Source organism: Triticum dicoccoides, chromosome 4B, assembly GCF_002162155.2.
Source record: "Triticum dicoccoides isolate Atlit2015 ecotype Zavitan chromosome 4B, WEW_v2.0, whole genome shotgun sequence".
In the NCBI taxonomy this organism is placed as follows: domain Eukaryota; kingdom Viridiplantae; phylum Streptophyta; class Magnoliopsida; order Poales; family Poaceae; genus Triticum; species Triticum dicoccoides.
Window position 1 is genome coordinate 648,070,266 of NC_041387.1, and position 18,802 is coordinate 648,089,067.

At 46.0% G+C, this 18,802-nt stretch overlaps 3 protein-coding genes across 4 annotated transcripts; 2 read left to right on the forward strand and 1 right to left on the reverse strand.

Annotated features, from left to right (window-relative positions):
- Positions 1-3,144: 3,144 nt before the first annotated feature.
- Positions 3,145-4,013, forward strand: LOC119292962 (cold-regulated protein 27-like). Its single transcript, XM_037571594.1, has 3 exons — positions 3,145-3,252; positions 3,325-3,639; positions 3,915-4,013. Exons 1-3 carry the CDS (start codon positions 3,163-3,165, stop codon positions 4,011-4,013), a joined length of 504 nt encoding a protein of 167 aa, XP_037427491.1. The 5' UTR covers positions 3,145-3,162.
- A 4,686-nt stretch (positions 4,014-8,699) lies between these two features.
- On the forward strand, positions 8,700-11,593 carry LOC119292015. The gene is made up of 2 exons (XM_037570840.1): positions 8,700-9,062; positions 9,851-11,593. The coding sequence occupies exons 1-2, from the start codon at positions 8,948-8,950 to the stop codon at positions 11,395-11,397; spliced, it is 1,662 nt and encodes a 553-aa protein (XP_037426737.1). The 5' UTR covers positions 8,700-8,947; the 3' UTR covers positions 11,398-11,593.
- Positions 11,594-12,424: 831 nt separating this feature from the next.
- On the reverse strand, positions 12,425-18,507 carry LOC119292016 (ABC transporter C family member 13-like). 2 transcript variants are annotated; one of them, XM_037570842.1, is made up of 12 exons: positions 17,655-17,816; positions 16,822-17,565; positions 16,422-16,742; positions 16,256-16,342; positions 15,335-16,009; positions 15,066-15,230; positions 14,419-14,713; positions 14,046-14,260; positions 13,585-13,890; positions 13,444-13,507; positions 13,086-13,325; positions 12,425-12,887 (listed from the first exon to the last, which is right to left on the reverse strand). In XM_037570842.1, the coding sequence occupies exons 1-12, from the start codon at positions 17,679-17,681 to the stop codon at positions 12,784-12,786; spliced, it is 3,243 nt and encodes a 1,080-aa protein (XP_037426739.1). In that variant the 5' UTR covers positions 17,682-17,816; the 3' UTR covers positions 12,425-12,783. The 2 variants fall into 2 exon arrangements, with proteins under 2 accessions (XP_037426739.1, XP_037426738.1); XM_037570841.1 differs by having other exon boundaries at positions 16,822-18,507.
- Between the last annotated feature and the right edge of the window lie 295 nt (positions 18,508-18,802).

The following is an 18,802-nucleotide window of genomic DNA, read 5'->3' on the forward strand; positions in this document are numbered from 1 at the left end:
GAGGCATGTCTAGATGCAAAATTTACCTTGGGTTGCTATAAAATTGTTCATATTTCTAGACATGACAATTCAAAAGAGTTGGCACAGCAAGTATCCGGCTACTATGTTAATCATGGTGTGTTGCATTTCTATCAATAGCCGATACTTAGTCTCGTCAACATAGGTAAGGCCGAACCGAAGTCCACCGCTTCGGCCACTAATATTGTTTTTATGCAGGTAAAAGTGAGGATTGGAGAAAGTTTATTGATGATTATCTGCAAAGTCCTAACAAAAGGGTGAACAATATGGTTCGGAGGATGACCTTGAGATACATATCTATGAAACTTTATCATCGAGTTGTTAATGAAGTTGAGAAGGTTTCGCCCAAGCTTGCATCAAGGATTCAAAAAATAAATAATGGCCGATATATAATTATCGCCCTAAGCATATAAATGGCCGATGAAGTGTTGACATCGTCCTTAGAACTAACACGGTGCATGTTATTTTTCGGCACACTCGCTTTGCCGAAAAACAGGGGGGCATGTGTTGACGCTCAAAAGTGGCACGGTTAAAAAGAGTAGCTTGAAGCTATGTCAAGATTAATTCAAACTTATTATTGAGAGTCACCATTTGATGGCTCTCTTCAAGATAATCAACGTAAATGTGAAGATGGATCAAAACGGAGCTCAAGTGCAAAAGATATGTCAATTTCGGAGATACTCGTGTTGACATCAGATTAGAGAATGGCATGGAACCTAATTAAGATGACCTATGATGGAAAAAATTACAACTGCAAAGTTCTTTGTCTCGTCGAAACGGACGATTTTGATATAAAGATCGTCCCCATCCGAGGTCGTATGCAAAAGTTATAGGCAAAACCGTGCGCTGCACCAATGTTGGCCGGATCATCCGGGCCAGGGTCCGGATCATCCGGGTAATTGGAGCACTAAGATTCCAGAAGGTTGGCGCTGAAGCCGGATGATCTGGGTCAACTCCCGAATGATCCGGGTAAAGGCCGGACAGTCCGGGCAATTGTCCGGACGTCCGGACAAGTTTTCTGCTGCGGATGTTAGAAAACAATCCGAAACTCCCTCAAGATGACCTCGGATCAAAAAGTGTTCAACAGCAAAGTTGTGCGTCTCGTCGAGGCGGTTGATTTTCATATAACAATCATCTTAATCCGAGTTCGTATGCAAAAGTTACAGCCCGATTAGTGGACTGCTGTCAGAAATCTGGGCTTGGCCGGATCATCCGGGCCTAGAGCCGGACATCCGGGCCGGAGGTCGTGAGAAGTCCGAATTTGGTTAGATTTTGATGATTTGGACGGCAAGGCAAGTCCTTTTCTTGTACGGGAAGTCCATCCGCCTCTTATATAGACAAGAGGTGACGGCCGATTGAACAACACACAATCGAACAAATCAATCTATCATCTTTTACCTTTATCTTTATCTCTCTCCCTTGTTCTTCTTCTTCCTCATTCTTCGTTCGTTCTTCTTGTTGCAGGGCGGCGAACCTCGAGGCCCTAGGGGCGGTCAGGCCGACCTAGGGCAGCCCATAGCCGCCGCGCGCCCTGACTGGGTCCCTCCCGGGCGTGTGGGGTTTCGGGTCTACAAAAGCGCCCGCCGGATTGTCTTGCATACCGCGCTTCCGGCGGGTCTCCTTCGACGTGAGCTGCGGTGCATCACCCCCGGCGTCGAGGGTACACGGTGACGTGTTCGTGTGCGAAAAGAATGGCAGAGGCACACGCCGGTGGCGACCGACGGAAAATATGGCCTTCAGGTCCGTCACGGCGTTGGCGCCGGCCGGCCATCTCAGTGGCTTCGACTTCCTCGGGTCGGCGGTACGACCGATCGACGCCTCGGTGACACCGTCACGCTGCTCGCCGGCATCACCGACCGCCTCTCCCTGCTCAGCAACAGCAACTGCGCGGGCATGGCGGCCGTCGCCCTGCTGCGGCCCCCCGGAGTCCGACTTCACTTGGTGCTCGCTCGTCGCGCCAGACCAGGAGGCGCCTGCTCACCAGCAAGCAAACAGGTCGCCATGACATGCCGTCCAGCAACCGCGCGCTGACGTCCAGCATGCTTAATGGAATTCGTTCGTTTTTTTAGAAAAGGGGTATTACCCCAGCCTCTGCATCAGAAAGATGCATACGGCTCATATTATTAAAAAATAAAATGAGTCACAAAGTCTCCAATATCTGAAAGGTCGAAAAGAAAACAAGCTGCTCAAACGAGCCTAATCATGAAGCCACAACCGGCTGGCAAATAAAATAGGAGCACTACATGCCTATCCTATTACATGACCGCCATCCAAACCGGTTGAAAATAACCCGAGCTACCATCTCCCATCGGGTAGACGCAGTAACCAAACGCCCCCTGGCCTCCATCGGAGTGAGTACAGACCACATACGGATCAATGATGTGGCCCTGAAGATAACCTGCAAAAAATGAAAGTTCGTTACTCTGTTAAAAACCAAATCATTTCTGCAGTTCCATACTGCCCATAACAAGGCACACACGCCAACACGAATGTGTCTTGCTACATCCAAGTTCACCCCATCAAGCCATGTTCCAAATAATATATTGATAGAGGTAGGTGGAGTAATATTAAAAGCAATATGAATCGAACGCCAAAGAATCTTAGCCAGTGGACAATCTAGAAAGAGTGCCTGATAGTTTCGTTACAATCACAAAAACTACACCTAGCAGAACTTTTAGGATCGCGTACCTGGCCGGGGCACTCCATGGATCGCGCCAACGAAATATCTGTGCACGCGCCCGCCCGCGAGATATTTTCCCGCCATGCCGGAAAAGGCCCAGACACTTAGGTTGGCGTCGCTTTTGCCCTCACTCCCCTCCCTTAATATCTGCAGAAATAGCATCGCATACGTGTGTGTGGCTCATTCATTCATCCTCTGCCTGCTTCCTTGTGTTGCACTGCTACTATTTCTATCCACTTAGGTTGGATCCATTCATTCATCGGTTCCTTCTGTTTTCACCGGTCAAGCATATCGGGATCCACCGGTCAAGGCGGCCGTCGGCATTGCCCAGGTAACATCTAACCCGCCACCTGCTCTACTTTCTCATTTTGTTTTTTGTAAGTGGTCACTGGATCCGTGTTTCCGTCGCTATGATTGGCAGGTGATTGTTCTTTCTTTCACAAGGTAACCGGATTACGGACTTGATGTCGGCGGGCTGGACGGATGAGAGGCATGCAAGTTATATAAGGTCCCTAGAAGCTTCTTTCGTCCGCGATCAACTGTACAAGCACTTGGTTCCACTGATCAATGCAGTGGGGCCAGGGCCTTCGAGCCCTTCTCCTCTAAAAAATGATCAACTCCACAAGCACGGTCACGATGCCAAAAAGAAAGATCCGGGTACCGATGGGTTCAAGGTTCTCCAAGGTGGAGTGTGGAGGAAAGTCGAATTTAAGAGGAGGAGCAATGCTTGTGCTCAAGTGCGGCCCAAACGGCGCCTGCCTGGAAACCCCTGGATTCAGCATTTTATACCGGGTGGCTGCAGCAGCAGTGCAGGATCAGGTGATAGGGCAGAAACTTCAGTAAGTGATCGGGAATCCGGTACCTGGACTATCCCTAGGAGCACCCCGTTGTTCCATGGAAAGGAATTGGGAGCTCGCAAGGGAGAAGATCTTCTCGATGAATATGCAGGTAACTAGCTCAGTTACCTCATCTAGCGTTTGGTGTGCACCATCATACACTCTTGACACACGTATGTTTTTGTAGCATCAACTGATTTTCTGGAAGAAGCATCAACGTAGAAAAGTCGGTTGTGCTTAAGCTCCAAGATATTGTATGGTTCTTTTCTGTCTGTCTTTACCCATGTTATCCATAAGCTGACAACAGATGGTTAGGGACGTTGTTGAGTTCTGGTAGTAACCAAGTTCTCAAGCAGCATCCTATGCTGAACTATATTTCTGATGCCATGGTCTCTGATCAGAATTTTGCTGAGGACGAGGCACAAGTTGATGCGGAATCAAGGAGATTAAGCACGTACTGCGCCCGAATGATCAAGTGAATTTACAGGATTAATTAACATAGTCTGTTGCTAGTGTTGAGAAAAGCAACACACCCAAAGAGCTTGTTTGCTACCTCAAGACCTGTTGGAATTTGGAAGCGATGATGCTCTCAAGTAAAGCATGGAAGAGTATTTACTCAGAAACTGTGCAACTAGTATTTACTCAGAAGTGTTCACGATTTAACAAATTAGACTCTTGTTATGTATCTCTCTATTTGGCGAATATATTTGACACGATTTTATTCCATTCTAGTGTCCCATAATGAGGATCAATAGGTCACTCACTACTTATTACCATAACAGTCGATAGTAAATTAGTAATATTTCTTATTTTTTTGGGTGTCAAGCTTTATCTTTGCTCATTCTCACGGAGGTGCTGCTCATAGAGATAACAACATGACACCCCGCGTGTTGCCACCAGAATCGGCTGCGATATATTTTCATGAGCTTGGATTGTATGAAAATAAATATTTGAATTGATAATATAATAAATATGTTTGATCATATCTTATCTGGACTCGGTTACCGTTAGGGAGTTCGAGAAAAAACCCACAGAAGTTTATGAGAGAAGATAATGAGTATGAGGGACACATGCATTGATGTATGCATGCAATTAATGTCTAAAGCTTATTGGGTAAAGAGGTGGCATAGTTGGGTATGCTCTAAAATAGTTAGAGGTGACTAGCTATTTAGATATAGAAGATATGTGCTCATAGAGATTGCGAAAAAGTGGCCCGATTGTTTTTCCTTTCCCCTTTTCATCTTTTGCCCCATGTACAATCTCCTACTTATCCTTTGAAATAAAACACTTTAGCCATATGTAAGTTGCTTGTTAAGTTTGGGTAGGTCGATTTTTTCTGACCATTGATTCCTTTATCAAGATTTGTGTTGTATTTTCTTCCCCTTGTGTTGTTTTCGAGACTTCTTCATTCGAGGGTCAGTCAGTTTTCTTATTGTGGTGAAGCCCGTTACCCGCTGACTGGCTTTTTTTCCCTTCTATTTTATGTGTTTTACTTTTTCTTCTTTAGTCGATTTTTATTGTTTCTTAATGGATATTTTTGGGATGTTATGTGAGTGTAAATGTATTCACAGAAGTAATATACAATGTGTGTGTAACTTATACTAGAGTGCAAAAATGGCAATATTATATCTTTATTCTTTGCAGATTACCAAAAGTGTAATCCAAGTGATCAATGCCACTAATTCATACTTCCATCAAAAAATTAATTTTATTATTTCATTTTCTTTCTTCTTTAAGGGTTATACCAATGTCACTAATTCATTTCTTCTTAGAAAAGTTTTTTTGGCCAAAATTTCTCTATTATATGCTTATTCTTACATATTATAAAAAAATCAAAATTTATTTGTATGTTGTGTGAAAATTTTGTCATTATTATTTTAAAATATTAATTTAAAACAACATTTTTTATTTTTTTGTATATACCGGAGCACAAAAATTGCGCTATTATATGATTATTCTTTGCATATTAAAAAAGTGTAATTTCAGTGCAAAGTTGTGCAAGGAGTGATATTTCATTTTATTTTTCGTAAAGAGTAATACCAATGCTACTAATTCATTCTTCCTTACAAAACTTCATTACTCCCTCCATTTTTGTATACAAGGCCACAAACTCAGATTACAGGTACCAATGTAAAATTTAATGTCTGCTTTACAAGTCAACTTTTCTTCTTGTTTACTGGGATCATTAATACTCCGCATGTATGCAAAGAAACTGAGTGGAGAAAGTAGCTAACTGTCATTATGACTGCATGCATGCAAGTATTAAATAGGTTGTTAGTATGAGAAAATATTATTAACTTTGCATCGATTACTGTTGGTGGCCTTGTATAGATGCAAAATGTATATTTCATAGTGGACTTGTATATAAAAATGAAGGGAGTATCATCTTTGTTGCAGTTCTTATTTCATTTTCTTTCTTCTTAAAGGGTGATACGATGCCACTAAGTTATTCTTCCATAGAAACTTTGTTTTTGCCTTTTGTATTTTGCCTTACAGGGTATCTAGTAAGTTTCTGTTATGTTTCATACCAAGCCCAAGTGTCTGGTGGTCTAATGTGTTGTGGTTGTAATGGGTCGAATACTTGAGTTTATCTGTTATTTTGCTTTGTTTCTTTCTTCAGAAAGAGTTGTAGGTTGTCTTAGATTCTTTTTTCTCTAGAAAGCCTTCTGTCCATCTGTTATTTTGTTTTCTTTCTTCAGGAAGGATAGTAGGCTTCTTAAAATTCTTCCTTCTCTAGAAAACCTACTTCCATCATGTTGCCTTAAATTCTTTCTTCTCCGTAAATCTTCCGTCTACTACCACCACCTATCTCTATGATTTGTTGCTTCAATTTCTATCATCCATGCATTGTTTTTCACAAGATAATTAGTCTTGCGATTTTTTTATTTCTATGATCCATCGCTATCAGATTAGCCGATATGTAGCCCATGTACTATTTCCGTGGGCTCACCTTCGTTTTTGTGAGCAAAGACTTGAGTTTGGCTGCTGCAAAAAGACCGGTAGTCAGAGAATTTAGGTCATGCATTTTTCATTGTACATGAATGTTTCTCTCTCCGTCTGATACGGAATTAATGGCAAATTAAAATTGACTGGCCAAAATTCTAAATTCAGTCACCCGACCCTTAAACGGCCCTGAAATAAAAAAAAACTTGGGTCTTGTTCTCTCCTGTCATCTTGGACATGATCGAAGGGCCATACATTGCGATGCCTTGGGAGGTTGACACTGATCGAATTGAAGAGTTGCGGGTGCCTGAGCGGCAGCTCGACCAGCTAACTCACTGATCTACGGAAATTTGTTTCCGCATACCCCACAACATTTTCAAACCCAACGTTGATGAGGCTCTCATCGTCCTCCCTCTGGATTAGCTCGCCGTTGCAGAAGACCTTGGAGTCAAACACGAGGACGCGGTAGTGCAATACTCATGGTCTGCTAGGTTGACTGCCATGACCTTTGAACTCGATGCCACGCACGAGGAAGAGGTTGCCCTTGTGGACCAGGGGTCATGTCTCATGTCTCCACGAAGTAGGGCCTGAGGTAGGACTGTATGGGGTCGTTGGTGATGCCCTCGACAGTGTCGTTCACAAGTAGGGTATGCATGTGCCTCCCATACGCGGAGTGGCGCACTGGTGCACGGGCACGAATGCGGACACGCAAGCTAGAGTGGTCACCAATCTAGTTGGCCAAACCAAACCAATAAATTGGAGAAAAAATACGAGACTATATTAATCATGCATAAAAGAGTTTAGAGAAAACTTAAATAACATTCATGGATAGATCTGGTCATAAACTCACAATTCATCGGATCTCAACAAACACACCGCAAAAAGTCATTACATCAAATAGATCTCCAAGAACAATAAGGAAAACATTGTATTGAGAATCAAAAAGAGAAAAGAAGCCATCTAGCTACTAACTATGGACCTGCAGGTCTGTAGCAAACTACTCACGCATCATCGGAGGGCAGCAAGGATGATGAAGAACCCCTATGTGATCGTTTCCCCTACGACAGAGTGCCGGAAAGGGCCCCGGATGGGATCTCTCGAGAACAGAGGCTTGCGGCGGCGAAAAAAGTATTTCGTGGACTCCTCGGTAGGTTTCCTGATTTTAGAGTATTCATGGAGGTGGAGTTAGGTCAACGGAATTTCGTAGGCCCCACTACCCACCAGGGCGCGTCAGGGGCCTGTGGTGCGCCCTGGTGCCTAGTGGGCCACTCTTCCATCTTCTCGTGGGCTCCAGAAACTTCCCGGGTCTCTTATTGACAGAAAAAAATCTCCAAAAAGTTTCGTGGCATTTGGACTATCACTAGGCACTAAGTAGGTTGGTCCCAAAAAATTATATAAAGTTGCTTGTAAATCTATATAAAACATCCAAGATTGATACTATAATAGCATGTACCAATCAAAAATTATAGATACATTGGAGACGTATCAATGGTTGCGGCGGTGCCTTGCGCTCGAGGGCCGTCGTATCCGAGGAGGAGCGAGGGGCGATACAGCAGGCGCGGTACGACCGACGCAATGTTGGTCGCCGCTCCGCGTTTGCTAAGAGCATCGTGGCGCTGTAATGGGTCCGAAACCTCGCCGCCACGTGGGCGCTCGACCGCTCCGTCACCACCCAGAGACGATGGTCGCCGCCTTGACGGCAAGCTCGCCAAGATCGACGAGGAATGGTCGCTTAGCGACTCCTCTGCCAACGTCGGCAGGGGCAAGGCTGCCGCCATCGGCAGTGACCAAGGCGGCCTTCCGGACCATGCAACAGGAGGCGGACCGGCTCCTCTGTGAGCGGCAGGCAGCCGCCGAACAAGGTTGTTGTGGCCCTCCGACGCCCTTTAGCTGCTGGAGGGACGACATCGACGACGACGACACATACGGCGATGACAGTGCGGCAGGACAAGGCGGCTGCGCATGTGAGGTGGTACGTTTTAGGTAATTTTTTATTGTTTTAGTTAAACGATCGAAATATCGTTTGTTTTATATAAATTATATCTGAGCTTGAATGAAATCGGTCGATTTTGTTTGAATTTCGTCCAGTTTGTTTAAACCCTTCTTGAAATGTACGCGGGTTGCGCTGGATTACCGCCTCCCGGGTGTCCAAATCGCCCCGGCGCAAAACCAGGTGCGTGCGTGCACGGCAAGCCCAAAACATGTTCTGATTTTCCAACGCCGAAAGCGACGACCTTTGTGTTTTCTATTCTCCTGATAACAAAAGCCGCCGCCCAGTCCGAGCCTGACTGGATCCGAGCCCTCCCCGGTGTCGCCATCAACCCCGCCGGGCCGGCGATTTGTCCCAGCTATCTAATGGCCGAGCCGCTCCCCTTTGACCGGAGTTCGGGAGTCCGGATCCAGCGGCCGGCTGACCTATAATAGTACGGGGAGAGGAGCTGAGAGGGGAAAAGGCAGGAGTCCGTCGGCGATGGGCGGGTGGGGCTGCTTCTGCTGCGGCGACCTGTTCGGCGCCGGGGGAGAAGCCGCGGTCCGGCTGCCGGAGCCGTTCCAGCTGCCGGCGCCCTTGCCCGCATGGCCGCAAGGTTTCTGACGCCTTCTCCTCTCTTATCAGTTCTTGAATCAGTTCGTGGATCGTTTTCTTATGACCATTGATTGATGATTGGCCTGATGCAGCTTCATGATTGAAAGTAGTACTCGCTTGTATGAGTCCCTACTTAATTTGTTGATTACTAAGTACTTTCTTGTTCAATTATTATCATCATTGACTGTTCTGTTGTTTATTTCTTTCCAAAAGGGGAGTTTCATACGGTGATAACAATACAATTTATCCTGATTAGTTTATAATTCTGTCCTACTATGCTATGCAGATTCCACTTCCCGGTATATATTATTGAATGAACACAGTGATTAATAAATCTATAAAAAGATGGATTCCCTCAAGGGAATTTCTTGTACATAGCTTGTCGTAGTGGGTACCTCTTGTTACTTGCGCTTGAAGTGGCTTAGATAGGATCACCGTGCTTTACTTGGAAGGCATATCATTTTAGAAGGTGGCGATCGTAGCCTCAAAGGTATTCTTTGTGGGGCAAGAGTAATTTGTGACCATATATCATGAGAACTTTAGCTGGCTCATTCAAGAAGCGAAATCTGTAAGTTTAAGTTTGTACAGGCCACCCGGACTCGTTACTTTTTATTTTTTGTTGTGTCGGAGTTGCAATTTCCTTCATCTTTCTTTAGTATAGAGCGAATAATTGCATGTGCAAAACAATGTATTTGTTTTTCAAACTGATTGTTGTTTGCTTTGCCAAATATATTTGCTTTGCTGAACACTTGGACCTTGTAGTAACTTTGTCTGGCAACTACTTTACAGGACGGGACTTCGCAAAGGGCGTGATTTGCATAGGAGAACTTGATATTGCAAATATTACCCAATTCCGGAATATATGGAGCTACTCTGGAGCTACGTTCTATGAGCCAGAAGAGGTTCCTGATGGTTTCCACTGCCTTGGCCACTATGCCCAACAAAATGACCGGCTTTTACAGGGTTCCCTTGTTGTTGCAAGGGAAGCGGCTAGCTGCCAGTTAATCAATAGCAGGCCCGCTCTTGAGAAACCATTAGATTACACCCTCGTTTGGACTAATGCTGGCGTGTATGAAGATGACAATAGTGAATGCGGTTGCTTCTGGTTGCCATCACCCCCTGAGGGTTATGAAGCCCTTGGCTATGTGGTTACTAGAGGACCAAAGAAGCCCTCACTGGAGGCGGTCCGGTGTGTGCGACAAGACCTCACGGACCCATGTGAAAACTTTAGGTCAGTCGTTAATGTGGAACGTACATGCCAAGTTTGGAAGACGAGGCCTTGCCACCGAGGGACAGCAGGACGAGGTATACCTGTTGGTACATTCTTCTGTGAAACAAATTCAGTTAACAGTCAGGAATCAGGCATTCCCTGCTTGAAGAACTGTGACCCGAATTTGAGAGCCATGCCTGATCTAGAGCAGATTCATGCACTAATCAAGCACTATGGCCCAACTGTTTTCTTCCACCCACAAGAGAAATACTTGCCGTCATCGGTTTCTTGGTTCTTCGAGAATGGTGCTACACTGAACAAGAAAGATATGAAAATGGGAGATCCAATACTTGCTGGGGGCTCAAACCTGCCTGCTGGTGGGACAAATGATGGTGAGTACTGGATTGACCTCCCCGATGATGATACGCGTGAGTTTGTCAAAGTAGGTAATTTGAAGAGTGCCGAGCTCTATGCTCATGTTAAACCGGCTCATGGAGGGACCTTCACCGACATTGCCATGTGGGTGTTCTGCCCGTTCAATGGGCCAGCGACGATAAAGGTTGGACTTGCAAGCTTTGCTCTGCAGAAGGTTGGCAGGCATACGGGAGACTGGGAGCATTTCACCCTCCGCATAAGTAACTTCTCTGGAGAGCTCTCGTCTGTCTACTACTCAGAGCACAGCGGGGGCGGATGGGTGGATGCTTGCGATCTGGAGTTCATCTCAGGAAACAAGGCGATCGTGTACTCATCAAGGAATGGGCACGCAAGCTATGCGCACCCTGGCTGCTACCTGCAGGGCTCTGAAAACCTCGGCGTCGGCTTAAGAAATGACGTCGCACGGAGCAACCTGTCAATCGATTCTAGCACGAGGTACAAGATCATCTCCGCGGAGTACCTGGGGGACGCCGTGGCGGAACCGTGCTGGCTGCAGTACATGAGGGAGTGGGGCCCGACCGTGACGTACAACTCACGGTCAGAGGTGGACACGGTGCTTAGCTTCCTGCCGTTCTTCCTCCGGTTCACGGCGGAGGCCATATTCGACAGTCTTCCTGCGGAGCTGTACGAGGAGGAAGGCCCGACCGGACCGAAGGAGAAAAACAACTGGGATGGTGATGAGCGGTGCTAGGCCGCGTCGCCTTTGCGGTCTATCCCTGTTGCTTATTCATGTACATTGTATGTGGTGAGAATGTTGGTTGGTACGGTTGATGTATTGATAAAGCTTTGCAAGAGGACTTGGTAGTGCTGGGTATTTCTAGATCACAATTGCAGTGTTGTGCCTACACAAAAAAAGAAAAAGTGCCGCTCTGGCTGTCTAGTTTCTACTACGTCCCAGCATTTTGCATTTCCCCAACTAGTTTATCCGAGGAAGTGAGTATTACTGATATCGTCCACTGATGATCTCAACCAGAACCATTTTGCATTTCCCCAATTAGTTCTCCTGAGGAAGTGATGGTGTACTTTTTTCTTTTTGAGGGAAGGGATGATATCGTCCACTGAAGAACTAAACCAGAACCTACATACAGGTTGTCGGAATCGCAATTTTATCATACAATTCTACAACTTCATGATCTAAACCAACTCCTATGATAGTGGAATCTATTACCCACTCTGTTCATAAATAAGATTTTCTAATTTTTTCTAAACTAGCAATGTGTCCGACTGTCCGTGTGTTGCAACAGATCCAAAGTACTAGAATAATACATGTTCACAAACTTGAAAGAGAAACACTCTAGTTTTGGTATGTCACTAAAAATATACTTGTATTGTGTTTTCACTCAAAATATATTTTTTGTTACTGTTTTGATGAGGTGGGGAGGGATGTCGTTGGTTTCAAGATACAGTCATTAGATGCAGATCTGATGATCAGAAATGACGAATGATAGACACACCATCATCACCAAGAGTCTTTTATAGGAGTAGAGAAATCAGATGTATATAGATACATTACATTTTAGTGTGTTTGTTTCATATTGAAATATCCAAAACATCTTATATATTTGTAAATAGAGGGAGTAGTTAAGATCCTACGGTTTGCGTTCCTACCAACGGAGCTCCATGACAACGAAGAGCTGTGATCCGATCCAGGATCATGATTCTGACTACCTTGCATACATATATCAGAACAGTTTTGATAGATAACAAGCACTCGAATCTGACGCCAAAAAGGAAAGCAAAATTTCCCCCTTTATTACCCACGTTATTTGTGTTCGTTTTCCCATGATGCAAGGGGAGAAGCAGTACAGAGTGTAATACATACAAAAGCATCAGAGCTTCGGTTAATGCCGCCAACTCCTCCCGTGGTGTTCGATCGCCTGCCGCGTTCCCTCGAAGAAGAATCCATGGCCATTCAGGTCAGGGAACGCGCCCGGCGCTTCTTTCCGTTCATATACCCCTCCTATCCTCCTGTCTGGTGTTGCTACTTACTTGTATGGTGTGAGTAGACTGGCAGATCCGGCTACCTTACCTCCCAGCCTCTATTCTCGGTGGGGGATTTAAGCTAATAAGCCTCTCTCTATATACAGCTCGCCCTGGTGGAGTACTCGGATACTAGCTGCATGAACATGGAGGACTTGTCCTCCACAAGCCTCTGGGGTGTGTCGAACTCCGCTATTTTACCTGAAAAATAAACAAGACCAGGTGAATTCACCGTAACCGCTGTTTGTTGCTCCCAAGTTTTCGGGCGTGACAAAGAACACTGTTTGGTTAGGAGCGTTACTCAGATAATTCAACATACGATCAGTAAGAAACAAAACATGTAATGGTCTAGCTACGGCTGGAAAGATGACTTGGTTAATCGTGTGAAGGAGCATGTACCGTCGCTAAGCACCATGACTAGGTCACTGTCGATGACCGTTGGGATCCTGTGTGCAATTGTACAGACAGTGCAATCCCTGAATTCGCTGCGAATAATCTTCTGGATAAGATTATCTGTAGCTGTGTCAACTGATGCCGTCGCCTCATCAAGCACCAAAATTCTTGCCTGCTTAAGCAGCGCCCTACCCAATGCAATAAGCTGGCGCTGTCCCACACTCCAGTTATCCCCATTCTCCAGTACTGCAATGGCACCACAAATATCCAGGAAAATATAATTTTGTTTACGAGGTGTCATGCTTTACCAAGTGTCATGCTCACTCTTTGAAGAAGTGTTTGAATATTCAAAATTAGAACAAACCTGGACTGTCCAGTTTTTCTTCCTTCGAACGAATGACCTCTCCTAGCTGGCACTTCTCTAGTGCCTGAAACAAAGAGTTCTCTTCCATAAAGATCATGGCACATTTAACATGAGGATAGCATAAAAGCGACCATGGCGTACCTCCCAAATTTCTTGATCAGAACGCTCTTCAAGAGGGTCAAGATTCATTCTGATAGTACCCTCGAACAATGTAGGGTCCTGAGGGATGATGCTCAACCGTGACCGCAGATCGTGAAGGCCAATCGCAGAAACATCGATGTCGTCAATGATAATTTTCCCTCCTGTGGGTTCAATTAGACGGAAAAGAGCCTGAATGAGAGTAGATTTACCACTTCCAGTTCTCCCTACAATCCCAATCTTTTTCCCGCCAGGAAAAATACAACTGACTCCAGGTAGAACGAAGGGAAGGTCGTCCTTGTAGCGGACCTATGATATTTAGCAAAAGCACAATAAGATGCCGTAAATAAAACTGAAGTATTTTTAGCTTAGAAGAAGAAAAAACAGAGTATATACTTCTGGTGATTATGTATAACGAAGAGCAAATGGATAGTCACAAATAAATGGCTACGGACTAAGTTTACCTTGAGATCAATCAATTGAATGTTTCCATTCTCAGGCCATGAGGCCGGGGGACGACAATTCTCAATAATCAGTGGTGCTTCACTAGGAATCTTGCAGTACTGATAAATACGCTCAACAGAGATGATTCTGTTCTCTAATTTACAGAAGCTCAATATCCACCTTGACATCCGAGCATTTAGGTTGAGTCCATATGTGACAGCAAGCCCAGCCATACCTATCAATTGGAAAGCTTGTTTAGATTGAGAAGCACATCGCCATATTTTATTGAAAAAGATATGCAAGTTTTCTAGTGCACCTAACAAGTGATCTATTGGGTAAAGCAAGATCATAAAATGTAACAGAACGGCCTGTGAGATAGCAGATAAGACATACTTGGTTCAATTGTTCCAGGAGGAAAGCTCACGAGTATTGCCATGCAGAAAGCAAACACAAAAGTCGAGAGCAATTCCATTCGCAGGCAGAGCCATTCAATAGCTGCAAGGCTGGAAAACAAAGGCCGAGCAAAACAATCAAGGAGGTAAAGATTTCTTTTCATGAATCTTTTTTCCTTACCAAATCCTCTGATAGTAGCAGCACCAGCGATTGACTCGCTAAACAAATGGATCACTGGAGACTTCTGAACACTCAAGATCCTAGTCAGCTCCCTTGATGAAGCAATGTAATATCTCTGCAAGTTCATGGTAGCAAGGACATTCATTAACTATTGTGTGATGATAAAGATCTTTAAAAGTCTTTGGTACATAAATCATCAAGCTATCTTGAAAGCTCATGCTTTAAGAATGAGCTTACTTCACAAGTTTCAATACTTTCATGCTGAACATATGCATCTGTTTTCTGGTTAATTGGCTAGTTAACTAACAGAGGTGGCCAAATTTATGCGCGCATAGTTCTTTTATTGATTCATTTAGGTGTACCTACCCTTGCTATCTACTTTACTTGCATTACGATCTCCATTGAAAAAATTAAGTATCCCAGGTTAATGTCAACACTAAAAGAAACCTGAAAGTTTAGCAATTTACCTGCATCCACATGCATGCCATAGCCATAGGGACTATAAGAAACAGAACTTGCCATGTGACTTTACTCATGACAGCAACAATTCCAAGGAGTTGAATTGTTGTTGAGGCAAATCCCCCTAGCCTGAATGCTATATCAAGGTCCACAACACTTTGATCTACAGAAACCTGATATGAAGTATGATTGAAGAAGATTAGGATGTGCAAAATAGAGAAGGCACACGCGAGAGTGAAAAACACAATTTAGGAGCAAGAGCATGATCTAAACTTACTCGATTCAGAATCCGTCCAGATGGTGTAGTATCGAAGAATGACATTGGCGCTCGAAACACACACCTTAGCATTTTTATAAATAGTTTCTGAGCAGCTGCTAAACCAAATGTAGCTACAAGAAGGCTTCTCACAAACACAAACAATGAACTCCCGAAAGCAAGGCACATATAAACAACAAGAAGGACCACACTACTTGTCTTAGGTGCATCTCCTTCTGTTTGTGGGTTTGCCCATGCCATCCACCAGTTACTGGCAATCTGAAGAACTTGGAACAGGGTTTGTGCCAAGACAATGAGTGGTATAAGTGAACCTTTGTAGGCTTCCCCCATGTATGTCAAATAAACATTTAAGCTAACTCTTCCTCGCTCCCTCTCCTCTTCCTGAACAGTACGCTTCTTCTTACGTTCTTCACTCTTTTTCTTGTCCTTAATTCCACGTGTATTAGATGACTTACCATTTTCAGATACTTTATTTTTCAGGTTATCGATATTGCTAACACTTGGTGTCAATCTTTTGTTAGGAACAGAAGGAGCAATATCTCCATCAGAATCTTCGCCGAAATCCATGGTTTCGATAGCTTCATTGTGAGCAGAAACCAGAGCATTGAAATCGGTTCCAGCTTGGAGAAGATCATCATATTTTCCAGCTTGGGTGATATGACCATCCTTAAGAACCTATGCCATGATAAAAAGAAAGCACAAATGAGTGATCAAGGGCCCATTATCCTATCAGAAGTATTGTACATAGAAGATAGCGAAACTTTCATGCAGAATCTGCTGTTTTATTCTCATTAAGAAACATGGATAAACAATATGTCGAATTGAACAACTTAATAGGCTGTTAGAAATTTGAAACAGCATATCTATGTACATTAGCCACTAAATGTACTAGTGCTTAGATTGTGAGAAAAATGTTATTACCAATATCAAGTCAGCAGCTGGTAGGAACTCGACTTGATGAGTTACATAAATTACTGTTTTACTAGCTAGTGCCCCCAATATATAGTCCTGCAACACAAAAGCTGACATGTTACGAAACAGAAGCACCTTCAAGAAAGAACTAGAATAAGGCAACAACTATACAGACCTTAAATAGATCACTTCCAGTATGAGCATCAACAGCACTGAAGGGGTCATCAAGCAAATAAATATCAGCATCCTGGTACAGTGCTCTCGCAAGCTGCACTCTCTGTTTCTGGCCTCCACTCAAATTGATGCCTCTGTCACCGATGATGGTCTGATCACCATACTGGAGCAACTGAAGATCCTTCTTCAGGGAGCAAGCCTCAAGTACTCTCTTATAGCGCGGTCTGTCCATTGGAGTGCCGAAAAGAACGTTCTCCTCAATATTTCCAGACTGTATCCAGGCAGTCTGTGAAACATATGCTGCTGTACCACTGACCCTAACCTGAATAAGGAGCAGAAGGAAAATGTAATTAGACGGTCACTCAAGTTAGCATGAACTCTTTTTTTACGCATGTACTTACTTGGCCAGACAGTCTGGGTATCTCCCCAAGTATAGAGGACAATAGACTTGATTTGCCAGAGCCAATCACACCACAGACTGCTACTCTCATGCCTCTCACCACACTAAGTTGTATATGAGATAGTGTAGGGGTTGAGCAAGACGGGTTCCAAGAGAAACTGCCATCCTTGATATCGATTGCCTTGTCTGTGCTACCCTGTGGAACACTTATTGTTGCATCATCCGGCAACTCTTCTTGCCGCAAAAAGTGTGACAACCTGTCCAAGGACACCCTCGTCTGAGCTATCATGGAGATGAGATCAGGGAAATTCCTCAGAGGCTCTTGAAGGATCCTAAAAGTTGCTAAAGCAGAGAGAACACCTCCGGCAGTGAGCTCGCCACCAAGCAATATACAAGTGCCGAAAGTTATGACTGAGACAAAGATTGGCGAGCTCCAGAAAACAAACGTAACTGCGGCCTGGGAGTACAAAGCCCACTTGAGCCACCTGCATTCAACGTTCCTCATCTCTTCAAGCATTATCCTGTACCGGTCCTCCCATGCCTGCAGCTTGAGAATTCTCATACTCTTCAAGCACTCTGCAGTCTTGCGCATTCGCTCATCCTTTGCTGCCATTAGCTTATCTTGGTAGTGTTCCTGCAGCTTGGCCACAGGAACCGAGGCAGCAATTGACAGCGCGGTGGCTATCAATGTCGAAACCGTGGCGATCCCGACATTCTTGTACAGGATGGCGAGCGCAAGGATGATCTGCAGTGGAAGCATCCATATGTCATGAAAGTACCATGCATAGTCCCCCACCCGCTGCACATCAACCGCCATGTAATTCACAATCTCACCGCTCGTGTGGCTCTGCTTTGAGGCATTCGACAGCCTGAGGCCCTTCCGGTACACCATGGCCGTCAGCCCGGACTTGACATGGATCCCCATGACGTCCACGCCCAGGTACCACTGGCGAGCAGTGAGCGTCTCAATCAACTTTGATACGAAAAATACGGAGGCGAGGATGTAACCTTCATGGGGGAAAGCAATTTTGCCACTGAGGTAGTCCACAAAGTAGCTGATCAGGTAGGGGCCGACATAGGACACGACGGTGTTCACCGCGGCGAAGGCGCCGTTGATGGCCGCCTCCCGCCAGAAGGACTTGAGTATTGCCCATGCCAGCGATGGCTCCTTGTCAGGGCACTCCAGCCGTTGGCGCTCATAGTGACTGCTCATGGCCTTGTAGCAGAACTTGGCACGGTCCTTGTGAGCCAGCAGGGGTATGTCAGCCAGCTCGAGCGGCCTCTTGGCCCCAACCGAGAGCAAAGGACTGAGCCATGAGAGTGTTGCGAGGCTGAGGATCCCGGCATCGCCGTAGGGAGTCACCCGCAGGCAGCCGGGCTCCTCCTCGGCGCCTCTCCGCTGCCCGCCGAGCAACAGGGGCTCATGGACACCGGTGTCGTCGTCACTAAACTCCAAGTCGACACCGCTGGAACCCATCACACCAACCAAGCAGAGGAAGCCGAGGGCCGGCAGCGACGCGAAGTTGGCGACCATGTGCGCGTAGTCCGCATCGTGGTCGTCGGCGCCCATGAGGCGCCTGGAGTCGTCGAAGGCGATGGCGAGGGAGAGCGCGAAGGCGAGCACCCACCAGACCCGCACGAGCGCCGGGAACCTGCCGGCGCGCGCCCGCAGCGCGAGCGCCAGCAGGGCCGCCCAGGCCAGCGCCTGCACGGCCGGCAGCAGCAGCGGCTCGGCCTCGGCGGGCGGCGCGGCGGCCGCGACCTCGTAGCTCAGCGCGGCGAGCTGCGCCAGCAGGGCGTAGGCGCAGCAGGCGAGGGCGGCCCGGTACCAGGCGCCCCCGGCGGCGGGCGGCGAGGGGGCGAGGGGCGCCCCATCGCCGGCGAGGGCGGGGTTGCGGGCGCGGCGCGGCGGCTTGAGGCAGGAGGCGCAGCGGGAGGCGAGGGCGCGCGCGCCGCGGAGGAGCAGGAGGAGGAGCGCGAGG

What these genes read in the sequence shown, in the direction of transcription:
- LOC119292015 (XM_037570840.1), top strand. Translation starts at nt 8,948, where the DNA reads ATGGGCGGGTGGGGCTGCTTCTGCTGCGGCGACCTGTTCGGCGCCGGG. An exon ending in CTTGCCCGCATGGCCGCAAG is followed by an intron (nt 9,063 to 9,850) that starts GTTTCTGACGCC and finishes ACTACTTTACAG; the next exon opens with GACGGGACTTCGCAAAGGGC.
- LOC119292016 (XM_037570841.1), bottom strand. Translation starts at nt 18,390, where the DNA reads ATGGGCGCCGACGACCACGATGCGGACTACGCGCACATGGTCGCCAAC. An exon ending in TACCCAGACTGTCTGGCCAA is followed by an intron (nt 16,743 to 16,821) that starts GTAAGTACATGC and finishes CTCCTTATTCAG; the next exon opens with GTTAGGGTCAGTGGTACAGC. An exon ending in AGTCATGGTGCTTAGCGACG is followed by an intron (nt 12,888 to 13,085) that starts GTACATGCTCCT and finishes TTTATTTTTCAG; the next exon opens with GTAAAATAGCGGAGTTCGAC.
- LOC119292962 (XM_037571594.1), top strand. Translation starts at nt 3,163, where the DNA reads ATGTCGGCGGGCTGGACGGATGAGAGGCATGCAAGTTATATAAGGTCC. An exon ending in ATCAACTGTACAAGCACTTG is followed by an intron (nt 3,253 to 3,324) that starts GTTCCACTGATC and finishes CAACTCCACAAG; the next exon opens with CACGGTCACGATGCCAAAAA. An exon ending in GAGAAGATCTTCTCGATGAA is followed by an intron (nt 3,640 to 3,914) that starts TATGCAGGTAAC and finishes AACTATATTTCT; the next exon opens with GATGCCATGGTCTCTGATCA.